Below are 13,611 nucleotides of genomic sequence, written 5' to 3'. Positions count from 1 at the left end.
GGTTTTTGCCTGGGCTCTCAGGAGATTACATGGGACGGGTTGAGATGGCAAGAATTCCATTGGAAAAACGCCTTACTTCTGAAGAATGATAATCCTAACATTCCTGATGCATATTAAGTTTGTATTTCTAGATCATTATTATAATCCAGATTTTTCTTACTTACAATAACATTTGAGGCCCAAATATGGTTGAATGACTTGGATAAGATCATACAGCTACTAAGTAACTGAACTGGAAATAGAGCTCAAGTGTTCTGCTTCCCTCTATTTTCTTCCCTAACCCTCTCTTTAGTTTGCCTCTTAGTACCTGAATGTATGCACATAAAATGTTCAAATAATATAAACATGTATAAAATAATAACCAGAAGTCACTATTTATCTCTTTATCCTGCCATTTCACTCCTTTTACCAGAGGGAACCCATATTATCTGTGGTTTTATTCCTTTTTACGCATGTGTATGGAGTATACATGTATGGCGTATTTATTTGGTTTTGTTCTAGATGGCTGCTTTTTATGATTTTTTTTTAATATGTGAGACCACACTTATATTCTGTTAACTTTTTTTAACTTAACAGTATGTCTTGATGTTTTTTTATTTTGATCAATATAACTCTATCTTATTCTTTTAACTACTGCATAATCTGTGGCATGGCTATGCTGTAATTACATACATACTGAAGATGTTCAAGTCGTTTTCATATTCTCCCTATTAGAGTAATGCAGCGAACACCCTTACACTTTTCTCTTGTGTCCATATGAGTACGAGTCTCTCTAAAATAGACTACTGGAAGGAAAATCCTGGATCAGATGGTGTATGCATTTTCAGTTTCATAGATCCTGCCAAGTTACCCTCCTAAACGCCTGCACTAATGCATACTTAAATTTACATACTCACCAACAGCAGAAGTGATTCATTTTTTTCATTTTATAACAATCCAGTAGATGAAAATGAGAGCCCCCCTGCTTCTCAAGATTTATTTTATTGTACATATTCTGCTTTATACATTAATGATCATTGTATAAAAACATTACAAGCACATTTGAAAAACAGAAGAGAAAGCATATTTTAGCACCCTAATAAAACTAATATTTTTATGTGTGCTTCTAGTCGTACTCACATGCATATTGGATTTTAGAATTTAATATAGTTCTTAGTGTGTACAATCGTATATCCTATATTTTGCACTTAGCATGTCATGATTTTCCTTTGTTTCTATGTAGACTTTATAATTTTTACTGGCTGTAAAATATTTCATTGAGTCTCTTTTACCATAATTTCATAATTTATCTTGTTTTCAATTTGCCAAATTATTTTGGATTTCCAGTATTCACATTTTAGAAAATGAATCTTATCAAAGTAATACATTTGCATTATGAAATATTAATAGTTATCTTTCTTATAATGCTTTTCACCTTGGATTCCATTTTATTTTCTAATATTGACATGCTTTCTTTTTAAGATTTAGCTAGTATATATTCAGCAGCAACAGCAGTATATATTTTAACCTTACTTTAAAAGTTTAAGTTCAGTTCAGTCATTCAGTCATGTCTGACTCTTTGCAACTCCATGGACTACAGCACGCCAGGCTTCCCTATCTGTCACCAACCCCCGGAGCCTGCTCAAACTCATGTCCATCAAGTTGGTGATGCCATCCAAACATCTCATCCTCTGTCAGACTTATCTCTTATGGACAACATATACCTAGATCTGCTTGTTGGATCTGAGTTTTTTATTCTCAATCTGAAAATCTTTTAATAGGGAGATTGACCTCTTGACCTTTATCGTGACTGTTGATATGGCAGTGGTTTAGTCGCTAAGTCACGTCTGACTCTTGCAGCCCATGAACTATAGCCTGCCAGGCTCCTCTGTCCATGGGAATCTACAGGCAAGAATACTGGAGTGGGTTGCCATTTCCTTCTCCAGGGGATCCTCTCCATCCAGAACTGAACCTGGGTCTCCTTCACTGCAGGCAGATTCTTTACTGACTGAGCTATGAGGGAAGTCCCAACTATTGATATATCTGATCTTATTTCTGTCATCTCACTTTGTTTTTTCTATTTCCTGAGTTTCCTTATGGTTTATCTTTTTTTGTTTTTTTCTGAATCTTTCTAAAAAGGTCTTCATATATCTCTGGCCACTTATATGATAGTTTGACTGATAATAAGAATTCTGAACTCAAAAATGATTGGTTTTGGTGTTTATCCTAGGGGCACACAGGGAGTCAAGAGAGACCCAGATAATATTTCTAGTTCAGGGCCCTGCAGCTCTACCCCCAGGCCTTTTATACCAGGCTGCCCCACACTATCACAGAGGTATACATGAGTCACCTTTCTGGTAAACTTGATGCCATTACAAAGCCAAACCCTGCAAGTGGTTGCCCACTCTTCATAACAGAATAGATATAAGACCACTTTTCGTACATTTAAAAAGTTAAAAGCAGTGTCAGTTTACAGTCGTGTAATTAAAAGTCTGTTGTCTGATTGTTCTGGGCTTCCTAGTCGGGGGACCTCTGATAGGCTGCAGTTTTCTTGGTGATAGTTCTCCCCTTTCCCTGTTTTTGAATCCTTCATATTCTTTGCTAAAAATAGTACAGAGTTCATAAATGCTTGCAGATTGGTCAATTGATTAAAAGATAGGGTGATGTTGCCTAGTAAATTTCCTGGTTTGGTACCAAAACCAAAATTTTTAATTCAGTTTAGAATAAAAATGTACTAGAATCTGAATAGTGGCCAAAGCTGGGTCTCCATATTTTTAAAATAAAATAATCCTTTTATTCATACCATTTCAGACTCTAGCCCTTTTGGAAGAAGAGGAAGATATAAACCAAATCACAGATTACTTCTCCTATGAACACTTCTATGTTATTTATTGTAAATTCTGGGAACTAGATAGTGATCATGACCTCTACATCAGCCAGGCCGATCTATCTCGATACAATGACCAGGGTGAGTGTTTCTGTGGATGTTGACTTAGCTATTTTGAAGGAGACAAGAGTTAAATTGTGCTCACTCATTATGGGGAATTCCCATTTCTTAAATTATGTATCTAATCAAATCCTCTTGAAAAGGCCAAGAATTTTAAAGTGGAAATGAGTGAAGATACTAATTTTTTATCTAGAAACCAGGTTTAGGAGAAGGGGTTTGGAGGTAAGTAAGAAATTAGAGTCTTGGTTTTGATGAATGGATGAGTCTTTATAGTGATGCTGGTTTTCTCCTGATGAATTCAATAAGAACCACATCTATGTAAAGTTCATTTGAAAGAAAATTATATACACCTTTATAAATTCTCAATTTACACTATTTATAAACAGCTAAGGATGAAAGTGATGTTTCCAACTTGCCAGTGCTTTCAAGGATTCATAAAACTTTTTGGAATTTAGCTCTAGAAAACATAGTTTCTCTGCAGATGAATTTGGTGTGCTTTCTTTTGCCAGAAAACAAAAAATTATATATCACATGATACTACCCTTTTTACTTCATTTTGACCAGTAGTAAACTTAGAACCTATTATCTGCTGATTGCATATTCTTAACCAAGCACCAAGATACATTGATTCATTCTTCTCTCATAAGATTGTCCCTATTTATAAGCCTTTATCCTTTTAGATGTAGCAAAGTACAAATCTTAAATAAATGCTTTGTTTCTGTTAGTTAGTGTATCTATGACTAGTAGTATATATCTTAAGAAAAGGTTCATTCTGCATGTCAATATTCAGACCTTCCCATGTTTAGCAGAGTTCTAGTTCACAAAAGTTCTCATGCCAACCAGGCATCAAGAGGAAATACTAAATCGTACTTATTGATAAAAAATCATTTTAGTACTATATCTGTCCTTCTTTAAGTACAGATAGGTGTGCCTCATTTTAATTCATTTTGCTTTATTACACTTTGCAAATAGAGCTTTTTTTTTTAGAAATTGAATGTTTGTAGCAACCCTGCATTGAGCAAGGCTTGTCAGTGCCATTTTTCCAACAGCATTTGTGCATTTTGTGTCTTTGTCACATTTTGGTAATTATTACAATATGTCAAAATTTTATTGATTTATTGATATATAACATTATATTTGTTATGATGATCTGTGGTCAGTGATCTTTGATGTTACTATTGTAATTGTTTTGGGGTGCCATGAACCATACCTAGGTGACAGCAAGCTTAATTGATAACTGCTGTTGGTGTTCTGAGTGCTTCACCAACCAAGTCTTCCCTGTCTCTCTCTCCCTCTCCTTGGGGCTCCCTATTCCCTGAGACCAAGCAATATTGAAATCAGGCCAGTTAATACATACCATTAATACTACAATGGTCTCTAAGTGTTCAGGTGAAAGTGGCACATCTCTGACTTCAAATCAAAAGCTAGAAACTTAGAGGGGAAGGCATGTTGAAAGCTAGGACAGGCTGAAAGCTAGGCTTTTTGTGCCAGTTAGCCAAGTTGTGAATGAATGTGAATGAAAAGTTCTTGAAGGAAATTAAAAGTGCTATTCCAGTGAACACATGAATAAGAAAGTGAAGCAGGGAATTCCCTGCTGATCCAGCAGTTAAGACTCCACGCTTTCACTGCCGAGGGGCCAGGTTCAATCCCTGGCCAGGAAACTAAGATCCCACAGGTTGTATGATGCAGCCAAAAAAGAAGAAGAAGAAAGGGAAACACTTTGTTTGCTGATATGTAGAAAATTTTAGTAGCCTGGGTAGAAGACCACACCGGCCACAACATTCCCTGAAGCCAGATTCTAATCCAGAGCAAGATTGCCTTCAACTCTGTGAAGGCTGAGAGAAGTGAGGAAGTTACAGGAGAAAAGTTTGAAACTAGCAGAAATCGGTTCATGAGGTTTAAGGAAAGAAGCTGTCTCTATAATATGAAAGTGCAAGCTGAAACAACAAGTTATCCAGAAGATCTAGCTAAGATCATGAAAGTGGCTACACTAACATCAGATTTTCAATGTAGACAAAACAGCCTTCTGTTGAAAGAAGATGCCATCTAGGACTTTCATTTCTAGAGAGGAGAAGTCAGTGCCTGGCTTCAAACCTTCAAAGGACAGGCTGAGTGTCTTTTTAGGGGTTAATGCAGTGCAGATAGTGACTTTAAAGTGAAAACAGTGCTTATTTACCATTCCAACGATCCAAAGGCCCTTAAGAATTATGCTAAATCTCTTTATGCCTGCACTTTGCAAGTGGAACAACAAAGCCTAAATGACAGCACGTCTGTTTACAACATGGTTTTCTGAATATTTTAAGCCCACTGTTGAGACCTACTGCTCAGAAAAAAAAAAGATTCAAAATATGACCCTGATTGACAACGCACCTGGTCACTCAAGAGCTCTGATGGAGATTGTACAATGAGATTAATATTCTTTAAATGCCTACTGACACAATATCCATTCTGCACTTAATGGATCAAAGAGTAACTTCAACTTTCAAGTCTTATTCAAGAAATATATTTCATAAGGGTATAGCTACCATAGGTCATGATTCCTCTGATGCATCTGGGCAAAGTCCATTGAAAACCTTCTGTAAAGGATCACCATTCTAGATGCCCTTAAGACCATTCATGATTCATGAGGGCAGAATATCAACATGAACAGGAATTTAGAAGTCAATTCCAATTCTCATGCATGTTTTTGAGGGGTTCAAGACTTCAGTGGAGGAAGCAACTGCAGATGCGGTAAAAATAGCAAGAGAACTTTAGAATTAGAGGAGGAGCCTAAAGATGTGACTGAATCACTATAATCCCATAATAAAATTTTAACAGATGAGGAGTTGCTGCTTATGGATGAGCAAAGAAAGCAGTTTCTTGAGATGGAATCTACTCCTGGCAAAGACAGTGTGAAGATTGTTGAAATGACAACAAAGGATTTAGAATATTAAATGAACTTAATTGATAAAGCAGCAGCAAGGTTTGAGAAGATTGTCTCCAATTTTGAAAGAATTTCTGCTATGGGTAAAATGCTGTCAAACTACATTGCACATAACAGAGAAATCATTTGTGAAAGGAAGAGTCGATCTATGTGGCAGATTTCACTGTAGTCTTAAGAAATTGCCAAAGCCACCCCAGCCTTCAACAACCACCACCCTGATCAGTCAGCAGCCATCAACATTGGTGGTGGCAAGACCCTCCACCAACAAAAAGATTCCAGTTTGCTGAAGACTCAGATGATTGTTAGCATTTTTTTAGCAAAATATTTTTATATACATTGGTTTTTTAAAGACATAACTGCTGTTTAACACATAATAGACTATAGTATAGTACAAATATAACTTATATGCACTAGGAAACCAAAAAATTCATATGACTCACTTTATTGTGATATTCACTGTATTGAGGTGACCTGGAACTGAACCCACAGTATCTCTGTGTTATGCCTATAGTCATACCTTCCTATTACAAGCATAGTATAAAGATGGAGATATTTATAGGGGTATTGGATCAGCTGTATTAGCTATGCACTTTTTGATCATCAGTGGCCAGATCATCTGTATAATGTGAGCTAGCCTCCAGAGATCACACAAAACCCTATGGGCTCTAAAGCACCTTTTCTGGCTGTCATAAAAGTAGTTCTCATTAACCCCTAAAATATTGTATATACACATATAGTTACTTATTAGAGGCATGTTAAAGGAATGAAGTCCAGAAAAGCAGGCATTTCGGCCTGCACAACGAAGGGGCCACTGAAACTCTGTGGAATTGCCTACCCACCAACCTGTCCTTAATGGGACAACATGATCTGCAGTTTTAGGAAGTTAAACCTTCCAAATCTAAAGAAAGACTTCAGAAATAAATATCTCTGCCTTTCCTATGTAGCTGCCTTTTGTTCTATTTCCTCTTATTTTCAAATTATTAACCCCATAAACCAGTGCTCAACAAACTGCTGCTGCTGCTACTAAGTCGCTTCAGGTGTGTCCAACTCTGTGCGACCCCATAGACGGCAGCCCACCAGGCTCCCCTGTCCCTGGGATTCTCCAGGCAAGAACACTGGAGTGGGTTGCCATTTCCTTCTCCAATGCATGAAACTGAAAAGTGAAAGTGAAGTCACTCAGTCGTGTCCGACTCTTAGCGACCCCATGGACTGCAGCCTACCAGACTCCTCTGTCCATGGGATTTTCCAGGCAAGAGTACTGGAGTGGGGTGCCATTGCCTTCTCCGCAACAAACTCTAGAGGGCCCTTATCCAGCCTTTGGTATGTGTCCAGGAGGGGCTGTGCTGACACTCATTTTCTCAACATTCTTCAACCAAAGTAATGAACCTTTACGTTGACTGTACCCAGCGCCACACAGAAGAGTTAGATGCTGGTAGCTGCTAACTCTCTAATGACCTCATCACTGGTTTTGAAATTGTAGTGTGCATACCATTGGCGAGGCATTTGTTAAAAGAACAGATTCCTATCCTCACCACATCCCTAGATCTGAGGTCCATTGTTACCTCCTTTTTTTTGACTAATGCTTTTGGTTACTTTGAACTCACAGTGAGGTACACCGATACAGATTACTAGGATCTGTCATCAAATACGACATATTATCTTAAGATAGAATCATCTTTCTCTGAATAAAATTTACTGATGGAATTTAAAATTGTATATCATGTTATATCCTGGAATTTTAAAGGATATGAATGTAAGAAAAGTATTTTGTGGTTTGTTTTTGGTACCTTTTCTAAAATTCTACCTGAAAAACAGTTCTCCGTTGTTTGACTCAAACCCCCAACAATCAGTTTCCCCTTGAATTTAATGCTAGGATGAAATCTGTCTTGTTTTAGAGGAAATGTTGTCTTGTCTTGTTGGATAACAAGATCAATATAAATTTTATACATTTTTGTGTCCGTTGTCAGGATATTCAGTATTAATGTATTTGAGCTGTCAGACACATCCATTTGCGTGTTCTTTTTTAAATGATTGATAGACCAAGCTATCTCAAATTACTTCTTTCAAAAAGTATCAATTGTACATAAAAAGTAAAAATTCAACTACTTGTATTCTTATCATGGAAGATTATTAAGTTTAACCTTGTGGCTACTTGGAAATAAATTTGCCAAAAATGGTACCTTTTGGAGCATGTTTTAACTAGCTTTGTACTTTTTATTTATGTTTAGCTTCATCAAACAGGATTATTGAAAGAATATTCTCTGGGGCAGTAACAAGGTAAGAAAAACCATCTGAGTTTTAAAATGAACTACAGGTAATACTTCAGCAATGTCCTTTTAGCAAGGCTTCCTGCATAATTTGTCAGTGCTATAGGTTAGATAATACCCTACAAAATATGCAGTGTGGCTTCATACAAGATGGCAGTAATACTTTAATATACAGGATTCTCCAGGCCAGAATACTGGAGTGGGTAGCCTTTCCTTTCTCCAGGGGATCTTCCCAACCCAAGGATCGAACTCTGGTCTCCCATATTGCAGGCGGATTCTTTACCAGCTGAGCCACATGGGAAGCCCAAGAATACTGGAGTGGGTAGCCTATCCCTTCTCCAGCAGATCTTCCCGACCCAGGAATCAAACCGGGGTCTCCTGTATTACAGGCGGATTCTTTACCAACTGAGGTGTCAGGGAAGCCCTGTTTATCTAAGTACAGGTAACAGTATTTGACCTGATTTGTATTCAAATTAGAAACCAGAGTTCCTTCAAATCTGCAAATGATTTCTAATTTCATCCTCAAGGCATTTGAAAATAAGATAGGCAATGAAAGAGGTTGCCCTTTGTGAGATTTCCAGAGTTCTGTGTGTTGTTTTTTTTTTAACTTAATTTCCAAAGAAATATTACTTTATTCCTTAAGTCTGTCATCCTGCTAAATTTAGAAGAGTAATTAATTTTTAGGAAACTTTGTAACCATGTGTTTTCTTCAGGGGAAAAACAGTACAGAAAGAGGGACGAATGAGCTATGCAGATTTTGTTTGGTTTTTGATCTCTGAGGAAGACAAAAGGAACCCCACCAGGTACGACTTCTGAGTTTCCTTTGCCCAGATGTTAAACAAATGAACAAAGTTTGAAAAATTCATGATGACTATCTAGTGAATGCCAGGTTAACTAGGGGTGCCAGGATGGGTTAGACTTAGTCTCTGCCCTCAGACTGAGCCCACAGTCACAGTGTATCAGGACAAGTGCTCTTACCCCCAGAAACAAAGGTGAAGTGACGTGGGCGCTGTCTCTGAAGGATAGCAAGCATTTATATGAAATATGGGAATAGATAACTGTGAATTTTTGTTGTTTCATGATCTTCCTGGTTCAGTAGTAAACTGGAGAACATGCCCTCACTCTGCCAGTTAGAATCATCTCTCCGTTTCTTTGGGATTCCTTGATTGGTAGCTCTGAGTTTATGTACCTGTTTCTTAGACATCTGTAACACTGTGTTACACAAGCTAGGAATAAAAAGAAAAAAAGAGGGATGCAAAAATCTATGTCCCTTTCTTTTTATAGCTATTTTGTGTAACACAGTCCCCTGCACATAGCTTATGCTCAGGACCAAGGCGGGGGAGCCTATAGTCCCTGATGCTGCTTGCTAGCATCACTGACTTGGCTGTCTGCATATTAATTCAAAAAGTTATCTAAATGTTAGATATATGGTTTGGAAATAATTGAAATAGAAATGGAACTGATTTATTTCATGGGCAGCATGTATATTAAATAACTTTGTTGTCCATTTCAAAGATAGTAATTTATTATTCATTATATACAACTTAGAAAACATGGATAAAGCAGAAGAAAATAAATTTTAATAATAATTTTAATACTAATAATTCTACCACTCAGAAAACGACACTATTAAAAGTTGGAATGTGTTGGACAATCCTTTTCATATAAACTTTTATATATTCTTTGGGTATTTTTTTTAATTTAATTTTATTTTTAAACTTTACATAACTGTATTAGTTTTGCCAAATATCAAAATGAATCCACCACAGGTATACATGTGTTCCCCATCCTGAACCCTCCTCCCTCCTCCCTCCCCATTCCATCCCTCTGGGTTGTCCCAGTGCACCAGCCCCAAGCATCCAGTATAGTGCATCAAACCTGGACTCTCCTAAATATTTTAGCTAAACAGTTGTAATAATCCGCTGTGCATGCATGCGTGCTGAGTCACTTTAGTCATGTCTGACTGTGCGACTCCATGGACTTTAGCCTTCCAGGGTCCTCTGTCCATGGGATTCTCCAGCTAAGGATCCTGGAGTGGGTTGCCGTGCCCTCCTCCAGGGGATCTTCCCGACCCAGGGATCAAACCCGCATCTCCTGCATTGTCAGGCACACTGTTTACCACGAATGCCACCTGGGAAGCCCAACATCCACTATACTTTTCTTTAAATTCCCCAGAAAAGGTATCGCTAAATTAAAGGGCATAGATATTAAGGGCTTTTATAAAAACTATTAAATTTATTTTCAGAATGTCTTTCATTTTATACTTTCATCAACAAAGTATTGAGTGTATTTCCTATAACCCTTATTCACACTAAGTATCTTCCTCTTTAAGAATCTTTCCCATTTGATAAGTAATAAATTCAGCATTATCTTACATTGCATTTCTTTCATTACTAGAGAGGCAGAAGTTTTTTCATACATTTTTCACCATTTTTATTTCATCTAAGGTGACTTGCCTTTTTGTGTCTTTTGCTCATTTCTGCTGGATTAATTTTTTAAGTTTATTGTTCTATCACAAATACACATTAAATATTAAAAACTTTAAATATATACATTCAGAAACCTTAATATAAAATTTATCTGTAATTCTTTGACCCATAGCTAACATTTTGGTATGTTACCTCCTACCTCATCCTCATCCCCCTCCTTTCTCTTCCTTTCCCTCCTCCTTTCACCCTCCTCCTCCTCTCTCTGCACCAAATGACACAGTATACTAAATGGTATCATATTATACAATTTTGTGACACATTTCTTCACATAACAGTTTATTTCTATGCCAGTAAGTGTGCTTGTTTATATTATTAATCCATTTTTTGAATGCTTCAGTTCAGCTCAGTCGCTCAGTCATGTCCGACTCTTTGCGACCCCATGGACTGCAGCACGCCAGGCCTCCCTCCATCACCAACTCCCAGAGTTTACTCAAAGTCGTGTCCATTGAGTCAGTGATGCCATCCAACCATCTCATCCTCTGCCATCCCTTTCTCCTCCTGCCTTCAATCTTTCCCAGCATCAGGGTCTTTTCCAATGAGTCGGTTCTTCACATCAGGTGGCCAAAGTACTGGAGTTTCAGCTTCAGCATCAGTTCTTCCAGTGAATATTCAGGACCGATTTCCTTTAGGAATGACAGGTTGGATCTCATTGCAATCCAAGGGACTCTTCAAGAGTCTTCTCCAACACCACAGTTCGAAAGCATCAATTCTTCAGCACTCAGCTTTCTTTATAGTCCAACTCTCACATCCATACATGACTACTGGAAAAACCTTAGGTGGTTTTAATTATCTAAATCCTCAAAGCTTTGAAAGCTGTGCATATTTCTGTTTCTTGCCTTTGGGGTGTTCTTAATTAACCCTCTTAATCTTTTACCTTTCATATTTACTTAGTTATAAAAAAGCTTTCCTCAAATACTTCCCATCTTTTCCTTCTGTTATTCCATAGGAACAAATGACATAAATGATAGAAATTATAATAAAGAAGCTTTATATAACAAACATGAATATATACTTGTTTGCCTTCTATCAGCTTCTTTAAAAAACATAAATTATATACAATAATAATTAGAAGACTGTATTATTGGATTTGTAATATAGAGAGATAATAGCACAAAAAAGAGGGATGAGGCAATCGAGTTATATAGGAGTAACACTTCAGTATCTCACAGGAATTAAGTATCAATTTGAAGTAATTCTAAGAAGTTGAAATGTATATGGTAAGCTCTAGAGGAACCACTGGCGACCCACTCCAGTACTCTTGCCTGGAAACTCTCATGGGCGGAGGAGCCTGGTGGGCTGCAGTCCATGGGATCGCTAAGAGTCGGACACGACTGAGCGACTTCACTTTCACTTTTCACTTTCCTGCATTGGAGAAGGAAATGGCAACCCACTCCAGTGTTCTTGCCTGGAGAATCCCAGGGACGGGGGAGCCTGGTGGGCTGCCGTCTATGGGGTCACACAGAGTTGGACACGACTGACATGACTTAGCAGCAGCAGCTAGAGGAACCAGAAGGAAATTAACTCAAGAATACATAGTAAAAAAATTGTTAAAAGAGTTAAAGTGTTCCACTTAGAAAATACTCACTTAAATGTAAAAGAAAGCAATAAAGGAAGAATAGAGGAAAAACTCCAAGACACTTAAAAAACAAAAATTAAAATGACAGACATAAGTCCAACTATAACAGTAATAACATTAAATGTGAATGGATTAATCATTCCATCAAAGCAGAGATTTTCAGGCTGGATCAAAAAAAAGCATTTTTTTTGATACAATTCTTTACTGCTTATATGAGACACATACTAAGTTTAAAGATACAAGAAGGGTAAGAAAGGAGGAGGAAGGGTCAAGATATGTAATGCAAACAACAACCATAAGAAACCTGGAGTGGCCATATAAATATCAGAGGACTTAGAGTTCAGTACAAAAAGTGTTACTAGAGACAACAGGACATTGTATTTCATAAAGGGGTCAATCCAACAGAAAGACATTATAATTAAAAACATATATGCAACTAACAACACAGAGCCCTAAGAATACATGAAACAAAAACTAACAGAATTGCAAAGAGAAATAAATAATTCAACAGTAGTATTTGGAGACTTCAGTACCCCACTTTCAGTGATGGAAAAACATCCAGGAAGATCAACAAGGAAATAAAAGTCATAAACAACACTATAAACAAAATTAGAAATCAATTGTACCTAACATATCTAGTGAATGTCCCACCTAGGAACAGTGGAATATATATTCTTCCCAAGTACACATAGAACATTCTCCAGGATAGAATATGTGGGAGGCCATAAAATAGCCTTAAAAAATATAAAAAGTGAAATTATACAACTTATGTTCTCTGACCACAATGGAATAAAATTAACAGAAAGAAATTTGAGGTTCCACAAATACGCAAACATTTTAATAACACAGTTTAAGTAACCAGTGGATCAAAAAAAAAATACGTAAAGGAAATTAGAAGCTAATTTGAAATGAATGAAAATGAAAGAACAACATACTAAAACTTTAAATGAATAAAAAGCAAAACATACCAAAATGTGTAGGATGAAGCTGTAAATCCATCTACTGAAAAAGAAATGTTTTAAATCAATAACCTAACCTTCCACTTTAAGACACTGGGGAAAAAATAGCAAATGAAGCACAGCAAACAGAAGAAAAGAATAAAGGTTAGAACTGATAAATGAGAGAATAGGAAAACAATAGAGAAAATCAATGGAGCCAAAAGTCAGTTATTTTGAAAATATTAGTAATCTTGATAAGGCTTTAGCTGTACTGATCCCCCTCATGGATCACAGCTTTATTGTGGTAAACAGGCTTGCATAATTCAATGAAGCTATGAGCCATGCTCCACAAGGCCACCCAAGATGGATGGTCACAGTGAAGAGTTCTGACAAAACGTGGTGCCCTGGAGGAGGGAATGGTAAACCACTCCAGTGCCTGCCATGAGAACCCCATGAGCAGTATGAAAAAGCAAAAAGATATGACACCAGAAG

General features: G+C 37.1%; 1 protein-coding gene across 7 annotated transcripts in view; it reads left to right on the top strand.

The window, feature by feature from the left end:
- The window catches only part of PPP2R3A (protein phosphatase 2 regulatory subunit B''alpha), a 224,869-nt gene that overhangs the window by 135,022 nt on the left and 76,236 nt on the right, over positions 1–13,611 (top strand). For all 7 annotated transcript variants that reach the window (XM_055569615.1, XM_055569613.1, XM_055569612.1 and 4 more), the window contains 3 exons: positions 2,791–2,947; positions 8,078–8,126; positions 8,830–8,919. In XM_055569615.1, the coding sequence (XP_055425590.1) occupies positions 2,791–2,947; positions 8,078–8,126; positions 8,830–8,919 (296 nt within the window). The remainder of the gene's footprint in view (positions 1–2,790; positions 2,948–8,077; positions 8,127–8,829; positions 8,920–13,611) is intronic.

The sequence above is a fragment of the Bubalus kerabau genome, chromosome 2 (assembly GCF_029407905.1).
Source record: "Bubalus kerabau isolate K-KA32 ecotype Philippines breed swamp buffalo chromosome 2, PCC_UOA_SB_1v2, whole genome shotgun sequence".
NCBI lineage: Eukaryota > Metazoa > Chordata > Mammalia > Artiodactyla > Bovidae > Bubalus > Bubalus kerabau.
This window is presented reverse-complemented; position numbering and strand designations above follow the sequence as displayed.